The sequence below is a fragment of the Salvelinus sp. IW2-2015 genome, linkage group LG15, assembly GCF_002910315.2.
Source record: "Salvelinus sp. IW2-2015 linkage group LG15, ASM291031v2, whole genome shotgun sequence".
Lineage (NCBI taxonomy): Eukaryota > Metazoa > Chordata > Actinopteri > Salmoniformes > Salmonidae > Salvelinus > Salvelinus sp. IW2-2015.
In genome coordinates this window covers 43,534,907-43,560,748 of record NC_036855.1, presented here as the reverse complement: position 1 = coordinate 43,560,748, position 25,842 = coordinate 43,534,907, and the positions used below count along the sequence as shown (strand labels likewise).

At 40.7% G+C, this 25,842-nt stretch overlaps 1 protein-coding gene across 4 annotated transcripts in view; it reads left to right on the top strand.

Moving 5' to 3' along the window:
- ak8 (adenylate kinase 8) overlaps nt 1-25,842 on the top strand; it is a 71,472-nt gene that overhangs the window by 28,546 nt on the left and 17,084 nt on the right. For all 4 annotated transcript variants that reach the window (XM_024002649.2, XM_024002645.2, XM_024002646.2 and 1 more), the window contains 3 exons: nt 11,733-11,864; nt 12,624-12,713; nt 15,141-15,282. In XM_024002649.2, the coding sequence (XP_023858417.1) occupies nt 11,733-11,864; nt 12,624-12,713; nt 15,141-15,282 (364 nt within the window). The remainder of the gene's footprint in view (nt 1-11,732; nt 11,865-12,623; nt 12,714-15,140; nt 15,283-25,842) is intronic.

Here is a 25,842-nt window from a genome sequence, read left to right as displayed (position 1 = left end):
GACTGGTGTAAGAAACATGGTGGAAACTCTAGCCCATGCCTTCACCAATCCAATACTTTTAGGTTTGTGGGAAGTAGTGAAGGAGTGTATTTATTATTGGGATGAAGGACACAGCCATAAAGGACACACTTCTTTAAACCAGAAGCAAATACTCACTGACTGACATGTCTCCATATTCCACAGTAGTACACTGAACAAAAATACAAATGCAACATGTAAAGTGTTGGTCCCATATTTCATGAGCTGAAATTAAAGATCTGATTAAACAGCATGTTCATTACACAGGTGCACCTTGTGCCAGAGTTTAATGTTAATTTCTCTACCTTAAGCCGCCTCCAATGTCATTTTAGAGAATTTGGCAGTACATTCTCACAACCACAGACCACGTGTATGGCGTTGTGTGCGCGAGCAGTTTGCTGATGTCAACATTGTGAACAGAATTCCCCATGGTGGCGTTGGGGTTTTGGTAAGCATAAGCTACGGACAATTGCATTTTCTCGATGGCAATTTGAATGCACAAAAATACTGTGACGAGGTCATGAGGCCCATTTTGGAGGGGTATCTGTGACCAACAGATGCATATCTGTATTCCCTGTCGTGTGAAATCCATAGATTAGGGCCTAATGCATTTATTTCAATTGACTGATTTCCTCATGTGAAATGTAACTCAGTAAAATCTTTGAAATTGTTGCATTTATATTTTTGTTCAGTATAGTAATGACTTACATAAAGCCCCTCTCTTTGATGCCCCTCTCTACCTGAGACAGTGATTGACGATGGATATGGATGACAGTCTCTCCCATCACGGGCCTCAGAGGCTTTGTTGCACAGCATCAAAGCCTCATCACCATATAATCTCAGGCTGCGTCCCAAATGGCACCCTATTCCCTATATAGTGCACTACTTTTGGCCAGATTCCATATTGGTAATAGGGTGCTATTTTAGGACACACTCTCAGTGGGCTGCTGCCCCTCCACGGCTACGCCTTCTGGCGGGATGTCAGGACTGCACTGCAGCAGACCCATGGGGAGGTTTTGATTCCCCTCCCTGTCAGCCCAGCTGATGGACAGGGGGTTTGCCTAAGGCTAAGCTACAGGCAAGGGGAGGAGGAGCAGCCGTCGCAGCCTTCAGCCACACCATTAAAGCCATCTGAATACTACCTGTCTGAACATTACACCACTCAACTTGACAAAATAGTTCTGTCATTCTCTCTCTTAAGATTACTTTAGCCCAACCCCTGCAAATGATACACATACAGGTTTTGGAGAGGTACGGGGGTCTGCCACACTGGGTGCCTGTTGTGGGGGGTTAAGTGCTTTGTTCAAGGGCACAAAAGCAGGCAATGTCATCTAGGATTTGATACCAGCAACCCTCCGGTTGCCAGCTCACTTCTCAACAGCTTTTTCCTCTCTGACCCGGGATTTGACTTGGCAATCCTCCAGCCGCTGGCTCACCTCTCTAACCACTAGGCTACCTGCCGCCTCAGGTTTGTTGTGCGAGGCAGGGCAGTGGTGACGGTAGAAGGCTAGAAGCAGGTGCACCATGGCGGAAGTGAATTGGGCTTAAACAAGTTTGCATTACTAAAGTGTATATATTTCAATCGGAGTGTCTGGAATCTTACAAAGAAAGCTAACTGATAGATAGTATTGTAACAAAGTTTTTTCTGCAGAGAAAAGTCTTGGGTGGGCCATCTGTAAAAAAGATAATGGATCTATATAATTGTAAATAGATCATCTTGGAGAAGTAACAATCACCCAAATAAAAATTATGCATTCAGGAGTATTAGCTTTAAAATTGTAACATTTTCACTCTGCCCCATGGCAAAATATGTAGAATTGCAGGAAATTTGTTTTCAACTATAATTCAACCATTTCTATATCCATTTTTGGATATATTGTAACGAGAATAGGGGAGGAGCGGGAGTAGACGTGACACATATATTAGTGGTTGAGAGATGCCAAGATTGTGTAAAAATGTCATCAAGGCAAAGGGTGGCTACTTTGAAGAATCTCAAATATAAAATATATTTTTTGTTGTTTAGCAATTTTTGGGTTACTACTAGGGTTGCACATTTTGGGGAATATTCAGGGGTGGAAACTTTCCGTGGGGAATATATGGGAATTAATGGAAATATATGCAAACTAATATTAATACCATTTAAATGTAGATGTTTTTTGCATTGGATATATTTACCATATCATATGGAGACAGAAACATAAACCTTTTACCTTATCATAAGTAGACACAATTGCAAATTATTAAATCCTTCCAATAGAAATAACATTTAAAAACATTGTTACGACTTGATCTTTAATTAAATGAATTGACTTCCCATGGGATGATTTCACTGAACAACAAAAGAAAGGGAATATTGAATGAACCCCAATGATCCATCACATCTTCCAAAAACGTTTTCAACATCTGTAAAATGATAGTCTAGAAACTAAAGCTTTGGTTGTCTTCGTCTCAGGCTTCCATCTCTTCTCCCTGGACGTCCTCAATGTCCACCTCTTGAACATCAGACTCTAAGGCCTCATCTTCAATGTCACTTTCCAAACTTGTTGAGGATGGCTCGTTGCCAGGCTCAAAAAGCCTCAAGTTTGCTTGGGTGGCCACCAATTTTTCAACCCTTGTATTGGTCAGCCTGTTGCGTGATTTGGTGTGTGTGTTCCCAAACAAGGACCAGTTGCGCTCTGAGGCGGCTGATGTTGGTGGGATTTAGAGGATGATGGAGGCAACAGGGGAAAGAGCCTCAGATCCACAAAGTCCTTTCCACCGGGTGGCTGATGAGATATGTTGGCACGACTGCCATGTTGCATCCCAAAGCCCTTGCTTGGAAGTGTACATCGCCAGACTGCCAAGAACCTTGCCCTCATCCAGGCCAAGGTGGCGAGACACGGTAGTGATGACACCATAGGCCTTGTTGATCTCTGCACCAGACAGGATGCTCTTGCCAGCATACTTGGGGTCCAACATGTACGCTTCGGCGTGTATGGGCTTCAGGCAGAAGTCTTCATGCTTTTTGATGTATTTCAGAACTGCAGTTTCCTCTGCTTGGAGCAACAGTGAAGTGGGCAGGGCAGTACGGATTTCTTCTCTTACATCTGCAAGCAGAGTCTGAACATCAGACAATATGGCATTGTCTCCCTCAATCTGTGCAATGGCTACTGCTGTAGGTAAGAGGATCCTCTTGATGGGGCTGTCCATATTGGCAGACTGTGATATGGCCATTTCTTGGAGAGACTCCTTCCCCTCCAGGAGACTGTCAAACATGATGACAACACCACCCCAACAGATGTTGTTGGGCAGCTTCAATGTGGTGTTCATATTCTTCTCACTTTGCTTGGTGAGGTAGATTTCTGTTATAACTTGATGACCCTTCACATACCTAACCATTTCCTTGGCTCTCTTGAAGAGTGTAACCATTGTTTTCAGTGCCATGATGTCCTTGAGGAGCAGATTCAATGCACGAGCAGCACAGCCAATAGGTGTGATGTGAGGTAGGACTCCTCCACTTTAGACCAAGCAGCCTTCATGTTCACAGCATTGTCTGTCACCAGTGCAAATACCTTCTGTGGTCCAAGGTCATTGATGACTGCCTTCAGCTCATCTGCAATGTCGAGAACGGTGTGCCTGTTGTCCCTTGTGTCTGTGCTCTTGTAGAATACTGGTTGAGGGGTGGAGATTATCTAATTAATTATTCCCTGCCTACGCACATTCAACCACCCATCAGAGATGATTGCAATACAGTCTGCTTTCTCTATGATTTGCTAGACCTCCACTTTAACGATGATGAGCTCTGCATCCAGCAAATGAGTAGATAAAGCATGTCTGGTTGAAGGGGTGTATGCTGGGCATCATTCAGTAATCTTTTCCAATACACATTGCCTGTGAGCAACATTGGTGAACCAGTTGCATACACAGCTCTAGCAAGACATTCATCAGCATTTCTCTGACTACGTTCCTCCATTGAGTCAAAAAACTTCTGATTCCAGGAGGACCATGAGTTGTTGCTATCGATAAGGTGTCTACTTCTATTCGTGTTGAAAATGATGAATCAGAGGTTGCTCGTTCTGAGCACTGAGGGAACTTTATGCACTTGGCCAGATGATTCTGCATCTTTGTTGCATTCTTCACATATGATTTGGCACAGTATTTTCACATGTACACAGCTTTTCCTTCTACGTCAGCTGCAGTGAAATGTCTCCACACATCATAGTGTCTGTGGCAATTTCCTGTAAAGATTATTAAAAAAATTSTAGCAAAAGAACTAATACAATTCCATGTACAGATAAATAGTTAAGCAGTTAGATTAAACAACTCCTTTGTAAGATAAATGTTTTAAAATGAAACATGTATGGAAACAGGTGAATTAACACTCCTCAGTTAGCAGGCTCAAGCAAGCTACAACCCACATGGTAGAAAAACTAACTAGCAGAAATTGTTTAAACACACTTTGCTGTAGGCTACTATTTACTAGTTAACAAAAAATCATGTATGTCATATAAAATATATTCACCCCACCCAGTATTGTAATCAAAACTTACCAGAAAGCATGTAGTCCTTGGCTCAGACAGTGTAGTAGTGTGGGCTCAATAGCATCTCATTAGAGTGCAAGATCTTGACAATCAGCTGTACATGTGGTGGAAGAATGCATTGTCTATGCAGAGGGTTGCAATTCCATTGGATAGTTTAACCAAGACCTAGAATTGCCTTATGTGTATCCCACAAAAAAGGTTCACTGTTATAAGCTAACTTCTTTGATGAATTTAAGCAAAATTCCCCAATTTCCTGGGCTTAACTTCCCATGGAAAATTCCCTGAAAAATGTTGTAAATTTACCGGAAAGTTTCCAACCCTTTTCAACCCTAGTTACTACATGATTCCACATGTCTATTTTATAGTTTTGATGTCCTCACTATTATTCTACAATGTAGAAAATAGTAAAAATAAAGAAAAACCCTGGAATGAGTACCCTAACCCAAAATATAAGCTTGTTTTATTCCAATATTTGTAAATAATGTAATCAAACACTGTATAGCCTCAAAACATATTTAAAACTATAATTTTAACATCATGGATGGTCAGTCCTTGAATCTATACCCCTGTCTATGAATTTGAGAGTTGTTACATTTTTCCAGGCCCATCCCTCAGCTTTTTACCAAAACTGAGGTGGGGTGCTGCTTTGTTATTGTTTCAATTAAGGATTCTAGCTTTAAAACAGCAACATTTTGTTTCCACGCCTCTGCCACTCCCACCACCTAAGCCCCATTTTGATCCTGTGTAAGAATTACACACGTGATCTTTTTTTTAGGTCTCGACTCAGCCTCTCCATCCTGTGTTATTAGTTACAAACCGTCCTCTCTCATTGCCAGAATCAGCCATGTATGGTGTCTTTCCCCAGATCCTCTCTGATTTAGAACCAGGCGTGCGTCCTAAATGGCACCCTATTCCTTTTGATCAGAGCCCAAGTAGTACACTATAATGGGAATAGGGTGCAATTTGGGACGCAGTCCAGGTCTATGATTGCAGATAGAGATTTAGAGGAGTGTATGGGAGGCTATGTGTGTTTACTCTCCCGGGCTGTGTTTTCAGCTTGATAAGTAAATGAAAGGTTTCTGTAATGGCACCATTTATAATTAATCAACTTCTTATTTGCTCAAGTTAAACTGAGGGCATAGAAATGTTTCGAAAATGTCTTTGCGATTAAGTATTCATACGCTGTGGTTGAAATACCAAATGTGCTAAAACTGTTTCTTTGCATATTGATTATTACGCTAATTAAGATGCATCCTTTTATGATCTGACTGGCTGCCTCAGCCATTCGAAAATATGATGTTTGCCCTATGGACGCTTGTCAGAAGTCAAATCAAATTGTATTTGTCACATGCGCCGAATACAACAGGTGTAGACCTTACAGTGAAATGCTTACTTACAAGCCCTTAACCAACAATGCTTTAACAAGTTAAGAAAAAAATAGAAAATAAAAGTAACAAATAATTAAACAGCATCAGTAAAATAACAAGCGAGGCTATATACAGAGGGTACCGGTACAGAGTCAATGTGCGTGGACACCGGTTAGTTGAGGTAATATGTACATGTAGGTAGAGTTAGAGTGACTGGATAGATTATAAACAGAGAGTAGCAGCAGCATAAAAGAGGGGTCTGGGTAGCCCTTTGATTAGCTGTTCAGGAGTCTTATGGCTTGGGGGAAGAAGCCTTTTGGACCTAGACTTGGCGCTCCGGTACCGCTTGCCGTGCGGTAGCAGAGAGAACAATCTACGACTAGGGTGGCTGGAGTCTTTGACAATTTTTAGGGCTTTCCTCTGACACTGCCTGATATAGAGGTCCTGGATGGCAGGAAGCTTGGCCCCAGTGACGTACTACGTTCTGTAGTGCCTTGCGGTCGGAGGCAGATCAGTTGCCATACCAGGCAGTGATACAACCAGTCAGGATGCTCTTGATGGTGCAGCTGTAGAACCTTTTGAGGATCTGAGGACCCAAATCCTTTGTCTCCTGAGGGGGAATAGGCTTTGTCGTGCCCTCTTCACGACTGTCTTAGTGTGTTTGGACCATGATAGTTTGTTGATGATGTTGACACCAAGGAACTTGAAGCCTTCAACCTGTTCCACTACAGCCCCATCAATGAGAATGGGGGCGTGCTCAGTCCTCTTTTTCTTGTAGTCCACAATCATCTCCTTTGTCTTGATCACCTTGAGGGAGAGGTTGTTGTCCTGGCTTCACACGGCCAGGTCTCTGACCTCTGACCTCCTTCCTATATGCTGTCTCGTCGTTATGTCATCGGCAAACTTGATAATGGTGTTGGAGTGGTGCCTGGCCATGCAGTCATGAGTGAATAGGGAGTACAGGAGGGGACTGAGCACGCACCCCTGAGGGGCCCCTGTGTTGAGGATCAGCGTGGTGGATGTGTTGTTTCCTACCCTTACCACCTGGGGGCGGCCCGTCAGGATGTCCAGGATCCAGTTTGCAGAGGGAGGTGTTTAGTCCCAGGGTCCTAAGCTTATTGATGAGCTTTGAGGGCACTATGGTGTTGAACGCTGAGCTGTAGTCAATGAATAGCAATCTCACATAGGTGTTCATTTTGTCCAGGTGGGAAAGGGCAGTGTTGAGTGCATTAGAGATTGTATCATCTGTTGGGGGCGGTATGCAAATTGGAGTGGGTCTAGGGTTTCTGGGATAATGGTGTTGATGTGAGCCATGACCAACCTTTCAAAGCATTTCATGTCTACAGACGTGAGTGCACTACGTAGTAAATATATTTTGTTGCATATTAGAGGCTTAGAGTGATTAGTTCCAATTAGCTTGTTGTTAATTGCAGCGTGTTAAACGCAAGGCCTATCATTTTGACGAACAGTATTGTTGTAGTTCGACCCAAATGTAAACAGCTGTTCGCTTCCTCTTGAGTGTCACACTTCAAACAAATACTCCCCTGGAACCAAGGGAGGGAGGGAGGGAGAGAGGGAGCGTTGGAGAGAGAGTGACTCAATTTATTGATCACCTCCTTTAAATTCAGATTAGCCCGCTGGCTCGCTCTTTATTACTCCATGGGAGAGAATAGGGCTTTAAACAATCCCCAGCCAGCCCCAATGCACTGTTAACAACTGGCTTATGAGATCATACATGACAGTGCAAGTAAGCTAACAGAGTTATTGTAAAGCACAAGAGATCTCGCTTTAAAAAAAATATATATATATGGTTTAGTGTTTATTTTGTATTGGGGAAATAATATTTTGAAGTAATGTTAGTTTGACTTTGCCAATGGTAGTTAGATAGGTTTAGATATATTTGATGTTTATAGTGTAAATAATGTCATACCTATTTTATATAGAAATGTGCACGAGTGATCCCTCATCATTAAGACATAACCAAGATCATACTTTGGGAATTAGATGTAATTTATAACTATCTTTGCAGATTCATTCTTGGATGCCATTATAAGACACGTCTTTGCAAAATGTATGAATCACTATATTGGCTGTCACTCCCAAACAGAAGACAACTCCATTGGTAACAATTACATTTTAGAATGTATCTACTTATATGTCCCTGTATATAACTATACAAGACTCACAGTACTCCTTTCTATAACAGCAGCAATGACATATTCCAAGTGTACATCGTGAAGTTGGATTAAGATCTTTCAGATACAAAGGCCCAATTGACTGCAATAATTGACTTATAGAAATCAGGGCATTAAAATCACAGTGGATTTAAGAAAGCACTTCTTCAAATGTGAAAAATAACTGTGTTTTTAACTATTTACGAACATCGCCATGATGAGATATTTGTAAATATGTATGTACAGTGTGGTCTGAAATTATTGACACCCTTTATGAAGATGAGCAATAATGACTATATAAAATAATTAATTCAAATACTGAGCTATATTGTATGCTCATAAAATGGGGAATTCTATTATTTTATAGTAATACAATTGCTCAGAGAAAGAGATTTTGTTTAACAAGTAATGTATTTTTCTCAAAGGTAGGGTTCACAAGATTCTTATAAATAAAGTAGTTAAAATATGTATTAGTTTAGTATTTGGTTCCCATATTCCTAGCATGCAATGACTACATCAAGATTGTGACTCTATAAACTTGTTGTATGCATTTGCAGTTTGTTTTGGTTGTGTTTCAGATTATTTTATGCCCAATAGAAATTAATGGTAAATAATGTTATGTTTTTTGTTTTTTTGGGAGTCTTTTTTATTGTAAATAAGAATAGAATATGTTTCTAAACATGATCATGCCCCCAAGATATGCTGACCTCCCCTGTTATTGTTAATCGGTCACCTAATAATCCCCAGTTTACAATTGGCTCATTCATCCCCCTCCTCTCCCCTGTAACTATTCCCCAGGTCGTTGCTGCAAATGAGAACGTGTTCTCAGTCAACTTACCTGGTAAAATAACGGTGAAATAAATAAAAAAAAAAATATTGGTGGGAGGTTAACATGTCTTTTGCGTATGATGTTTGACCCTCTGTAACTTTCTCACTCATCATTATTCACGGTTCATTCAGGATTATCCGTAATCATGGTAGCATCCACATTAATGTAAGTGTTTAGGAACATATTCTGTTCTTATTTATAATAAAAGTGACTCCAAAATGACTCAATACATTATTTACCATAAATGTATATTAGGCACAAAATAATATGAAACACAACCAAAACAAACTGCAAATGCATCCTACAAGTTTTTAGAGTCACAAGCTTGATATAGTCATTGCATGCTAGGAATATGGGACCAAATACTAAACTTTTGACTACTTTATTTATAACAATCTTTAGGGGTGTCAATACTTTTGACCCCTACCTTTTGTGAAAAAAAGTATTACTTGTTAAACAAAATCTCTTTCTCTGGGCAATTGTATTAGTATAAAATAATAGAATTCCCCCTTTTTTTGTTGCATACAATATAGCTCTGTATTTGAATTATTCGTTTTATAGGGTGTTAATAATATCTGGACCCCACTGTATTTTATTAGTGGAATTAGTAGTTGTTTTATTAGCTGTAGGCCTATTAGTAGTTGTACAACAACAGTTCTTGCTGTTAATGTAAGTTTTTGATATTTATTATTATTGTTTTATTGTTATTATTATTATTAGACATTATTCTTGTTACTAAGTATTGTCTGTTAATTTGGGGTTTTATTTGGACACTTTTGAAAACAAGATGGTGCATCTCAAGAGATTTCATCCTGCCAATGTTTTAATAAATAAGTGTAAATGAACCCATGTTCTAGCTATTCCTCTATCAAGATAGATAGCCTTTGGTAAAAAGTTCTTATCAATGCTTTTGCTACAATAACATTGAAATTGCAACACACTAGAGACGAACAGAATTTAGCTGTAGTTTATATATTATCAATAGGAATGAACTGATATACTTGTTAACCATCCCTTACAACTTTAACACAGTTTCCAAGGTAACATATGCGTACTAGGTAAATGTATAACTTAAAATAAAATACTTATGTGAATCCCCTCATTACAGAATCTACCACAAAGAACCAAGCAAACATTTTCAACATCTAGTTTTGATTTACATTTGGTTGAGTTGTTAACTAACGTGATTTCAACATGAAAGCAAAAATATATATATTTACCATGTCATTGGATTTAGATTAAAAGTTGGGTGAAAAAACAATGAAATTCCAAAACGTGAAGGACTTTTTTCAAATCCAATCAGTTTTCCACATTGATTCAATGTCATCACATTGCCCTTTCCCACCTGGACTAAAGGAACACCTATGTGAGAATGCTATTCATTGACTACAGCTCAGCGTTCAACACCATAGTGCCCTCAAAGCTCATCAATAAGCTAAGAACCCTGGGACTAAACACCTCCCTCTGCAACTGGATCCTGGACTTCCTGACGGGCCGCCCCCAGATGGCAAGGGTAGGAAACAACACATCCGACACGCTGATCCTCAACACAGGGGCCCCTCAGACTTTCGGTGTGCTCAGTCCCCTCCTGTACTCCCGGTTCACTCATGACTGCATGGCCAGGCACGACTCCAACACCATCATTTAAGTTTGCCGATAACACAACAGTGGTAGGCCTGATCACTGACAACGATGAGACAGCGTATAGGGAGGAGGTCAGAGACCTCTCGGTGTGGTGCCAGGACAACAACCTCTCCCTCAATGTGATCAAGACAAAGGAGACAAAAGAGGATCGAGCACGCCCCTATTCTCACCGAAGGGGATGCAGTGGAGCAGGTTGAGAGCTTTAAGTTCCTTGGTGTCCACATCACCAACAAACTAACATGGTCCAAGCACACCAAGACAGTTGTGAAGAGGGCAGTCGTGAAGAGGGCACGACAAAACCTATCCCCCCCTCAGGAGACTGTAAAGATTTGGCATGGGTCCTGAGATCCTCAAAAGGTTCTACAGCTGCAACATCGAGAGCATCCTGACTGGTTGCATCACTGCCTGGTATGGCAACTGCTCGGCCTCCGACCGCAAGGCACTACAGAGGGTAGTGCGAACTGCCCAGTACATCACTGGGGCCAAGCTTCCTGCCATCCAGGACCTCTATACCAGGAGGTGTCAGAGGAAGGCCCTAAAAATTGTCAGACTCCAGCCACCCTAATCATAGACTGTTCTCTCTGCTACATCACGGCAAGCTGTACTGGACGCCATGTCTAGGTCCAAAAGGCTTCTTAACAGCTTCTACCCCCAAGCCATAAGACTCCTGAACATCTAGTCAAATGGCTACCCAGACTATTCGTATTGCCCCCCCCCCCCCCCCTCTTTACACCACTGCTACTCTCTGTTATCTATGCCTAGTCATTTTAATAACTCTACCTACATGTACATACTACCTCAACTAATCGGTGCCCCCGCACATTGACTCTGTATCGGTACCCCCCTGTATATAGTCTCGCTATTGTTATTTTACTGCTGCTCTTTAATTACTTGTTACTTTTATCTCTTCTTCTTATCCATATTTTTTTGAAACTGCATTGTTGGTTAGGGGCTCGTAAGTAAGCATTTCACTGTAAGGTCTACCTACACTTGTTGTATTCGGCGCATGTGACTAATAAAATTTGATAAGATTTTGATTTTTTTTTTATTGGTTGAAATGACGTGGAAACAACGTTGATAATGACATACCTGGACCACCTCTTGAGATCATGTGTTAAATTAGGTGAAAAGGAGAACTGGATTGCCACTTCAATGCTGTGGTTCTTGTCTCCTCCCACAGTGCTGACGTACATTCTTTCGCGGCACTGTTCTGTGGCCCCTCACACCCCCAGGGTCCTCCTCTTTGGGCCCCCTGGCTCAGGCAAGAGTCTGCTGGCGAAACTTATCTCTCAGAAATACAACATTGTCAATCGTAAGTTTTCACCCACAACAGTACTTCACTGTCCCTCTCAATGTGTTCCCCATACTATTGCCTTTACCTGGCTCTACAGAATACTCATTAATTGAATTTGTACTATGGTTATGGCGTTAAATTCAAAATTGGTTTTAGAAGTACTTCTTATGATACAACTTTTGAATGTTATTTCGACAAAGTATATTTTGCCATGTTCTCTAGAGTTGGCACAGAAACTGACAGAATGTGGTTATATTAAGTGCAGTTTTCCTGTTTGAATGCAGTTTATAACAGAATGCGGTAATCCAATATTGACTCCCAGTTTGCAAACCAGAGAAATTATTTAATGCTCTAGATTTATGGCTGAAGTGCTGGAGTATAGAGCCAAAATTAAAATTGTATCTTCACTGTCCAAATACATATGGTGAGTACAGTATATGATATATATTTGTTTAGACACAAACATGATTCAAATGTTCTGTTTTGACATGGAGTCTTATGTCACTGCCATTTTTTTGCACAGACTTTCATTTTCCATCCTCCATCTCCTTGTTTACTGTGTATGTCTGCATCCCAAATGCAAGCTATTCCTATTTAGTGCACTACTTTTGACCAAGACCGCTCTAGGGAATAGGGTGCTGTTTGGGACGCAGCCTACAGGAGCTGTCATTTTTCCTATTCTGTTTATTCCCTGTCTGAAAGGTTACATTGTGTATTCTGTTTATTTCAACATGAATGTCTCCCCTTTCTTGTCCCGACTCTCCACTTCCCTTGTAGTTTGCTGCGGTGAGCTTCTGGAGGCGGTTTCTGCAGACGCGACCAATATGGGAGAACTCATTAAACCTTACTTGGAATCTGGACAGCAAGGTACACAGCTAGTCATACAAGAGGGTGCTCTCATACACACGTGCTCACACACACACCTGCACACACACACACCTTTGTGGCCATACAATTTACCTGGTTCCTCCTTCAATTAGTTGCTTTTAGCATCAGAGCCTGCATGTAAACAGTGTTACAGGGGGGAGTAAAAATTGATGTGTGCACAGAGACCCTGTATCCCTGCCCTTGCAATAGTAATGAACAGCTCTGGAATGGCTAGAGTCGTTTGCCCAAAATAATTAGATTAGCTCGGGCTACTCATCATCAGACAATTCTCTGATGTGAATAATAACTAAGGAGACATTCTCTAGTACTACATTTCCAATTAGTTCAAATCAGGTTTTCATCTGGGTTGTGTGTCTCATCTTGATTGGAAAAAGATACATATTTCAGTCAGTTTTTTACATTTAATTGTTTTGCTACTTGGAATAACATCCTGTGGAAAATAATATTAGACATGATATAAGGCGTTTGCCATTTAGCTGGGGCTACTGCTCCACTCTAGAGAGTGTATGTGGCTGCCAAAGCGTGCCAATCACTGCAGTGCCCAGGGCTTGTGTCTGGGCCACTCGCCTTGAGCAACTTTTTATTAATTGAATAAACATCCCCCGGGGAGTGGGCTCCATGCAGATGTGTGTCGAGATTGTGCCTCCAATGCATACTGAGTTCAAGCCTAATGAAGGCCTTGGCTCGCACACTTATCCCTCGCACGCACAAACACACATTTGCACATACACATGCATAGGCTACACATACACATGCATAGGCTACACATACACAAACACACAGGCTTAATCTGGGTCTGGGACAATGACCCATAGAGTCCGTTTGCAACTATTTACGACCAGAAGAACCACTGCTGGCCACAGTGGGAACCAACTCACATTCTTATTGTTACCAATGTACATATTGGAGTGAAGAATATGCATGTTAATTGTTGTGTTCAACTTCTTGTATTTTGTTGAACTGGGCTTTATGTTATCCAGTGAGAGAAGGTGGCTTTTGCCATTTGAAGACATCTCTTTCTCCCTAACCCTCCCTACATCACTCTCCCTCTCTGTGACAGTGAGGATTGCAGGGAAAGGAGCTTGCTTAAATCATTTACAAGTTGATTAATAGACTCACTGGGGTATAATTAGGGTAGGGAGAGATTGTGGCTAGTGTAACCAGTCCAGTGCTTTAGGGATTTGGAGAGCCACCATTAAGGAAGTAGAAAATAGGAAATAGTGTTATGGAGGAGTGGAAGGAAAGGAGGGAGTGGAAACGAAGGGAGAAGAAGAAACGTTTTCAGGCTGCCTGATGTTTGAAGACGTTTCTGCAGGAGGGAGAAGCTCAGATTGTTTGTTGTAGAAATTGGACATTTCAATCCATCAACTTACATTTTTCTCAGGCTTCATGGTCCCCTTGGGTTTTGCTCTTATTTTTTCTCAAAGAATATAATTATATTTGTATTACCTACCCCCCTTTTCATTTTCTGCTATTTTATCTCTAACTTTCGCACATACTTTCCTTCTCCCACCTCCACCCACTGTTTTTCTTCTCTTGTTAAAAGCCACTTATTCACCTTACTTTTGGAATGCCATCATCATCAACATAAATAAATTAATAATAATTCACTTATGCTGCAGCTAGCTGATTTCAGAGTGAAAGGTGTGTGGAGTGTCTTCAAGAAATGTAAACATGAATTTGTCTGATTCCAACGTAATTATTTTGTAGCCGGATACATTCCTCCTTGATTCATTCCTCATTGATTTAGAAGAAAATGCATGTGGTGATAAAATCCTGTCTCTGAAGATATAGCCTACACTTAATAGGCATGTTTATTTTTGGAAACAAGAGAGATTTCTGGCTCAAGGTGCAATAAGTGTGGTGGAAAAAACAAGACCAAATAGAAAGTACAGAGGGGGATAAGTTATACCAGACAAGTTAACATAAAGGTCGATACCCATTTTTTTTGGGGGGGGGGGGATTTGCATCACAAGCCTTGTCAGAAAGGAAGAGCACATGTATAATAATCCTCTGGACCCAATCTGCTGATATGATCATAACGCCAGGAATTAGACTAATCAATGAATTTCTAAATGAAAAGATGATTAAAGAGTAGGCTATAGTGTTTATTCAGGAAATTCCTGAAGAATCCACAAAAACAAAAGTAATGAGAGAAATATGTTAATTGTGAATACGTCTGTTTACCATGTGTAAACTATGGAATGTGACTGAACACATTGATAGATGCAGTATAAGCAATGGTTCTATCACATCTTCCACCAATCCAGGCATGTCAGAACAGGGATCTATCTGTCAGATGTCTGATCAGGAAGGATGCATTCTTAAAGTCTTCTTAAGAATTCTGAAAGAACAAGACCAGAGTCTCTAAGGGAGTGTGTTATGTGTGTCCCTGTGTTTCCTTAGTGCCTGATAGTATGGTGCTGCAGATCCTGACAGAGCGTCTCAGCAGGCTGGACTGTACCACACGGGGCTGGGTGCTGCATGGCTTCCCCAGAGACCTGGAGCAGGCAGAGAAACTCCAGGAGTCCAACTTCATCCCCAGCAGGTAGGCCTATTTACCTCTAGCTCTGGTCCAGGGCGTTAATGCTCGTTCCTCTACTAACGCCTCTAGTTGCATAGGCCACACGATGGGACCCGAGCTAATTTACCTCTAGATCCCCTAGAGCAGTGGTTGCCAAACTTTTTATAGTCCCTTTAAACATTCAACCTCCAGCTGTGTACCCCCTCTAGCACCTGGGTCAGCGCACTCTCAAATGTTGTTTTTTTACCATCATTGTAAGCCTGCCACACCCACACTATAAGAATGAGTGTGAGTTTTTGTCACAACCCAGCTCGTGGGAAGTGACACATTTCTCTTATAGGACCAGGGCACAAATAATAATAATCAATAATTTTGCTCTTTATTTAGCCATCTTACATATACAACTTTATTTGTTAATCTAAAATTGTGAATAACTCACCACAGTTTAATGAGAAGGGTGTACTTGAAAGGATGCACATAACTCTGCAATGTTGGAAGGTATTGGAGAGAGTCTCCGTCTTAAATCATTTCCCACACACAGTCTGTGCCTGTTTTTAGTTTTCATGCTAGTGAGGGCCGAGAATCCACTCTCACATAAGTACGTGGTTGCAAAGGGCATCAGTGTCTTAACAGCGTGATTTTCCAAGGCAGGATACTCTGAGCGCAGCCCAATCTAGAAATCTGGCAGTGGCTTCTGATGAAATAAAATTTTCACAGAACCGCTTGTTGCAATTTTGATGAGGCTCTCTTGTTCAGATATCGGTAAGTGGACTGGAGGCAGGGCATGAAAGGGATAATGAATCCAGTTGATTGTGTCATCCGTTTCGGAAAGTACCTACGTAATTGCGCACCCAACTCACTCAGGTGCTTCGCTATATCACATTTGACATTGTCCGTAAGCTTGAGTTCATTTGCACATACAATGATGAAAAGACCTGTGTGTTGTCCTTGTTTTTGCAAACAGAGAAGAGCTCCAACTTCTTAATCATAGCCTCAATTTTGTCCCGCACATTGAATATAATTGCGACGAGTCCTTGTAATCCTAGATTCAGATCATTCAGGTGAGAAAAACATCAGCCAGATAGGCCAGTCGTGTGAGAAACTCGTCATCATGCAAGCGGTCAGACAAGTGAAAATTATGGTCAGTAAAGAAAACTTTAAGCTCAATTTAAAAAAACCTATCAATACTTTGCCTCTTGATAACCAGCGGACTTTTGTATGTTGTAAAAGTGTTACATGGTCGCTGCCCATACCATTGCATAGTGCAGAAAATACATGAGAGTTCAGGGGCCTTGCTTTAACAAAGTTAACCATTTTCACTGTCGTGTCTAAAATGTCTTTCAAGCGGTCAGGCATTCCTTTTGCAGCAAGAGCCTCTCAGTGGATGCTGCAGTGCACCCAAGTGGCATCGGGAGCAACTGCTTGCATGCGTATTACTACTCCACTATGTCTCCCTGTCATGGCTTTTGCACCATCAGTACAGATACCAACACATCTTGACCACCAAAGTCCATTTGATGTCACAAAGCTGTCCAGTACTTTAAAAATATCCTCTCCTGTTGTCCTGGTTTCCAGTGTTGCAGAAGAGGATGTCTTCCTTAATTGACCTCCCATAAACGTAACAGACATATAACAGGATCTGTTGACTCATCCAGCTGTAATGCATATAATTCACTGGCTTGTATGCGAAGCAGTAATTGTTGAAATAATACATTTGAAAATAAGCCACGGCAGTTTTTTGAGTGAGAATTAAGACGACTTTCGAGTAGTAAGACTTGTATAAAATCAACAGGTAACATTAAAAGAAGGGGCTAGAAGTGTCTTATATGGTGAACTACCAAGTGGCCAGGACAGGCAAGCCCCATACTATTGTGGAGGACTTAGGTCCAACGTCCCTGTCTGTTGTTCAGTGCTTTCCCGCATAAGGGGGCAGTAGCTCTTCGGGTGCATTAGATTCACAACTGTCAGTGTCCATGCTAGCTGGGCTAACAACAAATGTAGAATTACTGATGTTAGCATTGGATGTGCTCGTGAAAGCAGAACAACTTGTGTCGATAGGTGTTACTACCAGCAGTACTACCAGTAGAGCTGGTATGTGTCTCTATGGACGCGGGACTTACTTTTTTTAACCATTCATCCATTTTCAAGCAAACAGAATGAGCAGCAGCTACGTTTGGCTACATACGGACCTTTAGTGGATTTCCCGCGAGAGAGTAACGGTTAATGTGATTGGATGTTAATTATTTGACTAGGCCACCTGCATTTGACTTTGTTGTTATTTCGCTGAACACTAGATGGCTTAATTTTATTTTTGGAAGTGAAATGAGGCTACTCAGGCGAGAGAAAAACCTCACCCAAATGTATAGCCCCATTGGAAAATATAAATGTTTGAAAATGTGAAGAAGAAAAAAATCCTTCTAAATATACACTGCTCAAAAAAATAAAGTGAACACTAAAATAACACATCCTAGATCTGAATGAATGAAATATTCTTATGAAATACTTTTTTCTTTACATAGTTGAATGTGCTGACAACAAAATCACACAAAAATTATCAATGGAAATCAAATGTATCAACCCATGGAGGTCTGGATTTGGAGTCACACTCAAAATTAAAGTGGAAAACCACACTACATGCTGATCCAACTTTGATGTAATGTCCTTAAAACAAGTCAAAATGAGGCCCAGTAGTGTGTGTGGCCTCCACGTGCCTGTATGACCTCCCTACAACACCTGGGCATGCTCCTGATGAGGTGGCGGATGGTCTCCTGAGGGATCTCCTCCCAGACCTGGACTAAAGCATCCGCCAACTCCTGGACAGTCTGTGGTGCAACGTGGCGTTGGTGGATGGAGCGAGACATGATGTCCCAGATGTGCTCAATTAGATTCAGGTCTGGGGAACGGGCGGGCCAGTCCATAGCATCAATGCCTTCCTCTTGCAGGAACTGCTGACACACTCCACACATGAGGTCTAGCATTGTCTGCCATTAGGAGGAACCCAGGGCCAACCGCACCAGCATATGTGTCTCACAAGGGGTCTGAGGATCTCATCTCGGTACCTAATGGCAGTCAGGCTACCTCTGGCGAGCACATGGAGGGCTGTGCGGCCCCCCAAAGAAATGCCACCCCACACCATGACTGCACCCCGCCAAACCGGTCATGCTGGAGGATGTTGCAGGCAGCAGAACGTTCTCCACGGCGTCTCCAACTGATGTCACGTCTGTCACATGTGCTCAGTGTGAACCTGCTTTCATCTGTGAAGAGCACAGGGCGCCAGTGGCGAATTTGCCAATCTTGGTGTTCTCTGGCAAATGCCAAACGTCCTGCACGGTGTTGGGCTGTAAGCACAACCCCCACCTGTGGACGTCGGCCCTCATACCACCCTCATGGAGTCTGTTTCTGACCGTTTGAGCAGACACATGCACATTTGTGGCCTGCTGGAGGTCATTTTGCAGGGCTCTGGCAGTGCTCCTCCTGCTACTCCTTGCACAAAGGCGGAGGTAGCGTCCTGCTGCTGGGTTGTTGCCCTCCTACGGCCTCCTCCCGTCTCCTGATGTACTGGCCTGTCTCCTGGTAGCGCCTCCATGCTCTGGACACTACGCTGACAGACCCACAGCAAACTTCTTGCCACAGCTCGCATTGATGTGCCATCCTGGATGAGCTGCACTACCTGAGCCACTTGTGTGGGTTGTAGACTCCGTCTCATGCTACCACTAGAGTGAAAGCACCGCCAGCATTCAAAAGTGACCAAAACATCAGCCAGGAAGCATAGGAACTGAGAAGTGGTCTGTGGTCACTACCTGCAACCACTCCTTTATTGGGGGTGTCTTGCTAATTGCCTATTTCCACCTGTTGTCTATTCCATTTGCACAACAACACGTGAAATTTATTGTCAATCAGTGTTGCTTCCTAAGTGGACAGTTTGATTTCACAGAAGTGTGATTGACTTGGAGTTACATTGTGTTGTTTAAGTGTTCCTTTATTTTTTTGAGCAGTGTATATAGATTTTTTTTTTTATTTTTTTTTTTTTTTAATGCTGAATCACATTTTTATTTGGCATACCCCTGACGACATTGGAATACCAACCCTAGAGGACACAGCCAATCAGCCTATATCTCAGACCTTGGACTGACTTAGCAATCACTCACACTCCAATATAGGGTTGTGAGTATTTGTGTAGCACCAGCTGTCAAAGTTGACAATAGAGCCCTATGAGTGTGGTAATGTGAAACTACTGTAGTAGATCAGTAATGTCTCCTGCTTCTCCATTCTGTGTAAAGAGATTAGTTTATATAGCTAGTAGGTTCCAGTTTAATTCATGTTTTGGTTCAAAACCACTTCACTTCATTACATGAGTCAGGCTACATTTAGGGCTCCCGACTGGTGCAGCGACTGGTTCGAATCCAGGCTGCGTCCCATAGGGCGGCCAAATGGGTAAGCCGTCATTATATATAAGAATTTGTTCTTAACTGACTTGCCTAGTTAAATAAACCATTTTTTAAATTAAATAAATAAATTACATGTTTGCCTGGTGGAACCAGCCTGTTAGCTGCGTTCACCATTATTTTTTACTGAAATAGAATGGTGAATGCAGCGCCCTTACAAAAAAAACACATGAAAAAAATCATAACAACAAACATTTTTTACAATGAATTTGTTCTCGCATTTCGAAATGATTTCCTTGCAATATTTTGTTTTGCTTTCAATACCTTTGGGTTTATGTTTTGCTTTCAATATAATTATTTTTGTTTGCGACTTCAGAAGTTTTACTTAATATTAATGGCACAAAAGTAACTCACTCACTAGAGGCTAACACCATATAATAACACTATTACTCTAATAAAGGTGTTTGAAGAGGCAATCCTTTATTGAAACCGTAAACAGTTTCAGTAAAAAGCTGAGGGATGGGGCTGGAGAAATGCAACCACTCATATCCATAGACTACGCTATGGATGCAAGGATTGACCATCCATGATATCCAAACTATAGTTTTAACCATGTTTTTAGACTATACAATGGTTGTTTACAAAGATTGGAATTAAACAAGTTTGACTTATTACCCGCAATCGGGGTGGGCGGGTTTAGGGTCATGAAATATTGTGTGGATGAAGGGCTGGTGGGTGGCAGGCGGGATGAATAAATAGAAAATCCATAAATGTATAATTCTTGCGAAATGTATATCTGTAGGCTACAATTAGGTTTTTCTTTCATTCTTTTAAGGCTATTTCGCATAAGTGCGTAAGCCTATAAGCTTTAGGGCCTAAAGGAAACAACGCATTAATATCAATATGATATCTTCAGAGACAGGCTTTTATGGCTATATGTGTTTTCTTCTAAATCAAGGAGGAATGTATCGGCTACAAAATATTTAATTTGGAATCAGAAAAATTCATGTTTATTTCTTGAAGACACTCCACACCTTTCACTCTGAAATCTGCTAGCTGCAGCATGACAGACAGCGTAAATGAATTGTTTTTGTTGATGATGGCATTACAAAAGAAAGTTGAAGCAGTGTCTTTTAACAAGAGAAGAAAAAAACAGTGGGAGCAGAAAAGTGTGTGAAATTTAGAGAGAAAGAAGCAGAAAATGAAAAGGGGGGAGGTAATAAAAAATTGCCTACCAAATTGTCGGAAATTATAAGCAGAAACATATCTACATTAAGCACCCAAAAAATATCCTGCACTCCCTGTCAAAAAATCGTTCCACCTTCTCTGACTGTAGCCTAGACCGAATTGTTGTATGTTTGCGAGATAGGGTCCAGTGTGGGCCTCCAGATTTGCACTTTATCACACAGTCAGGCGGTTGCAGATGGGTTATTAGCAATTGCGAACGGGTGCGTGTGAACAAACAGCGTCAAGAATCAATGGCTACATATTAATTCATAGGTCCAAAAATGGATGTATCAACTAAGGATTGCCCCCCCACAACCTACCGGTTTCGTTTTGGTTACAGCCTCGAGTCTTCTTGAGTATGATGTTACAAGCTTGGCACACCTGTATTTGGGTGGAGTGCTGCAGAGATGGTTGTCCTTCTGGAAGGTTCTCCCATCTCCACAGAGGAACTCTGGAGGTCTGTCAGAGTGACCATCAGGTTCTTGGTCATTCCCCGACTAAGGCCCTTCTCCCCCGATTGCTCAGTTTGGCCGGGCGACCAGTTCTAGGAAGAGTCTTGGTGGATCCAAACATCTTCCATTTAAGAATGATGGAGGCCACCGTGTTCTTGGGGACCTTCAGTGCTGCAGAAATGTCTTGGTATCCTTCCCCAGATCTGTGCCTCGACACAATCCTGTCTCGGAACTCTACGGACAATTCCTTCAACGTCATGGCTTGGTTTTTGCTCTGACATGCACTGCCAACTGTGGGACTTTATAAAGACAGCTGTGCGTCTTTCCAAATCATGTCCAATCAATTTAATTTACCACCGGTGGACTCCAATCAAGTTGTAGAAACATCTCAAGGATGATAAATGTAAACAGGATTCATCTGAGCTCAATTTCGAGTCTCATAGCAAAGGGTCTGAATACTTGAGTAAATAAGGTATCTGTTTTTGCTTTGTCATTATGGGGCATTGCGTGTATTCAACAAATATTGAATACATTTTATAATAAGGCTGTAATGTAGCAAAATGTGGGAAAATTAAAGTGGTCTGAATACTTTCCAAATGCACTGTACATACCTCTGGACGCAGATCACCCGCCATGGAGACTCCGGTTACTCCAAAGTACTCTATCCGACGGCACTCTCTGGCTGTGTACCAAATGGCACCTTATTCCCATGATATACAGTGCACTACTTTTGTAGGCACTGGTCAAAAGTAGTGCAATAAATAGGGAATAGGGTGTCATTTGGAATGCCAAATCTCTCTGTGGGTAGTGTGGGTATGTACCAAGTGGAAATGAAATGAGGTCATTATGGGTGTAAAGGTTTTGCAACTGGCCCAGTTGAGGGCTCTCAGGTCAGTGCTCCGTTGGTAGCTTGGTCCTAAACCTGTTTGTGCTGTCATGTCAACTCCTTGTCATTCATCATGACAATTCTAGGCTATTCTTCACTCATGGTCATGACACTTGGACTATTCCTCCACCCAGGCTATTCGGTTGACACAGAGCCAGGGATGGTCATAATTCCTCCAAGGTGTACTCCTCTTTATCTAACCTTGCCAGAAACAAAGGAACTATGCTGTTGGAAATGCTGTGGAATTGAATCATTATTGTTGCCTGTACAGGTGTACAGATCCTTCCTGTGTCCACAAAGGATTCTATATCATTCCTTCCCCAGTGTAATCAAACATTATTTGTGTTTATCTTCATTGTGTACACACATTGTGTTCCTTCTCACTGGGCAGAAACTGGTTGAACTACCTTTGTTTCTGATATTTCAACAAAAAAATTATATGTGATGACATTGAATTGTTAAAAAGAAAAATGCTATTGCAGCCTCTTTGCAATAAGGAATTGAGACCAAACGCTCAAGAGAAGTTTAAAGTGTTTCATACCAAGGATACAGTCAGCTGAGTGCATGCATTTAAAAAGTTCACAACACCTTTTATACTCTTCCCTCCTTTTGATCACCCCCCTCTTGAAGGTACATTTTATGACCCCAATGAGTTTCCCTCCTTTCCCCCTGTGGAATGTCCATGGTCCTCTCTTTGTTTAGCCAGATGTCAGAATCACAACCCGTCCATCTTCTGTTCTGGGCCTGACCATGCTCTCTGATCCGAAGCAATTTCCTCTTATCTGATTAGGTCACCATTTCTAAATTAGCATACACACAGTTTCATGGCCTAAACTCCATTAACGCTCACAGTAATCATTCACTAAACAGGATACAAGCCTCGTTATTGTTATTCTTATTGTGTTACTTTTTATTTTAGTCTACTTGGTAAATATTTTCTAAACTCTTCTTGAACTGCACTGTTGGTTAAGGGCTTGTAGGTAAACATTTCACTGTAAAGTCTACACCTGTATTCGGCGCATGTGACTAAAGTTTGATTTGATACAAACGAACTACAGTTTAACTTCTCTGCGCTACGGATCCCTTTTACGGGATCATTTTCCGAAACAACCGCTGAATTGCAGGGCACAAAATATTTATTTATTTTTATTTTTTATTTTATTTATTTTATTTTTTGGGGGGGGGGTTGGATCAGCTTAATCTTGCGGAAAGAATGTTGCTTCCAATGTAATTGTCTGCATCATTTCCAATCCCCCATATTTTTTGGGGTAAATATATATATCCATACACACATGCATACATATACACATATATACATACACATACCTATATAGACATACATACTTTTTTAAAGAATATACCTTTATTATTATTCCCCGCACCCTACCACCGATCCCCCAATTGGAGTAAACTAATAAACACTTCTGCTTTTACCTTCAATTTATACATCTTATACCCATCTTACAGACACAGTCCACTTTACAATAGTTCTCTCTTATTTGTTCTTAGTCCTTCCTCTATTTCTGTTGTCCATCGAATTTTATTTCCACTTGTAACTGTGCTATTTCACAAAAGCTCCGCACCTATACACATTTCACAGATCCCGTATGCCGTACATTGTTTATCTTGTTATTAGTCCCACCCTTCAGTTCCACTCAACCCCTCCCATCTATCTTCCAACATCATCCATTTCGGATTTTTATTTGCCATATATTTTTCAACTGTGCTGTGATGCTTCACAAAAGACTTGAACCTTCCTATTCTCATAGCTTCTATAGATTGTAAATTAAAAATAAACATTTTTGCTAAAATAATWATTATATTATTGATTGATTGACTATGGCTTTTCAAATCCCCCAGTATTGCTATCTGTAGCGTTAGTTTTAGGCAAATGTTGCAATTCTTCAGCCATTCCTGGACCTGTGACCAAAAACGAGCTACATATGGACAATACCAAAATAAATGATCTAATGACTCTGCCTCCTCACAACAGAATCTGCAGAGCTGGGAAGATTGTATACCCCATATATATAACATTCTATTAGTTGCAAGAATTTTGTACAGTAATTTAAATTGAAAAATTCGAAGTTTTGAATCCGGCGTTGTTTTGCGTATCAATTCATAGCCTTTTAACATTGGTGGACTAAGACTCTTGCTAATTTAGGTCCTATTTTAAATTAAAAGCAAACTTGTGTGTATCTTATTTTTCTAATTCCAATTTGCACAAACCATGTGAAATTTATTGTCAATCAGTGTTGCTTCCTAAGTGGACAGTTTGATTTCACAGAAGTGTGATTGACTTGGAGTTACATTGTGTTGTTTAAGTGTTCCCTTTATTTTTTGAGCAGTGTATTTATTATTGCCATCGAAATGTTAGCTGTTAAAATTAGATCAAACATTAATATTAAGGGATTAGAAATCCGTGGCTTAAAACTAAGGTGTCATTGTACCGTGATGATTCATGTTTTCTTTTTAAAACCACAACTAGAGTCCCTCCAGGGCCTCAGAGGATCTAGATACCTTTGCTATCCTCTCTGGATTAAAACCAAATTATGATAAATGTACCATATTACGTATTGGATCACTAAAAAATACACATTTTATATTGCCATGTAGTTAACCAATTAAATGGTCTGACGGAGATGTGGACATACTCGGATATAAAATCCCAAAAGAAAGAAATGATCTCACTCCAAATAAATTTTTATAGAAAGTTAGCAAAAATAGATAAGATCTTGCTACATGGAAAGGAAAATACCTGTCTATTTGTGGAAAAATCACCCTGATTAACTCTTTAGTCATATCACAGTTTACCTATTTGCTTATGGTTTTGCCTACACCTAGTGACCTGCTTTTTAAATTATATGAACAAAAAATATTCCATTTTATTTGGAACGGCAAGCCAGATAAAATTAAAAGGGCCTATTTATATAACGAATATATTCGGAGGGCAGAAATTATTAAATATTAAAGCATTAGACTCTCCCCTAAAGGCATCAGTCATACAAAAGTTATACTTAAATCCAAACTGGTTCTCTAGTAAATTGGTACGAATGTCTCATCCTATATTCAAGAAGGGCCTTTTCCCCTTTATTCAGATTACACCTGCTCCATTTCGGTTGTTTGAAAAGGAAATAATCCCTCAAAAATATCCTTATTTTTAAACAAGCCTTAGAAAGTTGGTTGCAATTTCAGTTTAATCCACCTGAAAGGACGGAACAAATAGTACAACAAATATTGTGGTTAAATTCAAATATAGTAATTGATAAAAAAACTGTATTTATTGAAGAAATGTTTAAAAAAGGTATAATTTTTGTGAATGATGTCATAAATAGGACTGGTGGAGTTATGTCACACATGCAGCTAACGACAGACATATGGAAATGTCTGCTCTACCCAAAATTACAACCAATTAATTGCAGCATTACCACAAAAAATGGAAAGAGGCATAGAAGGGGAAAAGTAAGGAACTTGTATGTCGGCCCTGTATTAAAGAACATAAAGGTTAAAGAAAAGTGTGATAAATAAAAATATATACAATTTCATTTAAGGACCAAAAACTGACAGCTGTGCCATATAATTGCAAAATAGTTTGGAAGAGATTTTCGATGTACCCATTCCATGGCACAGGTTT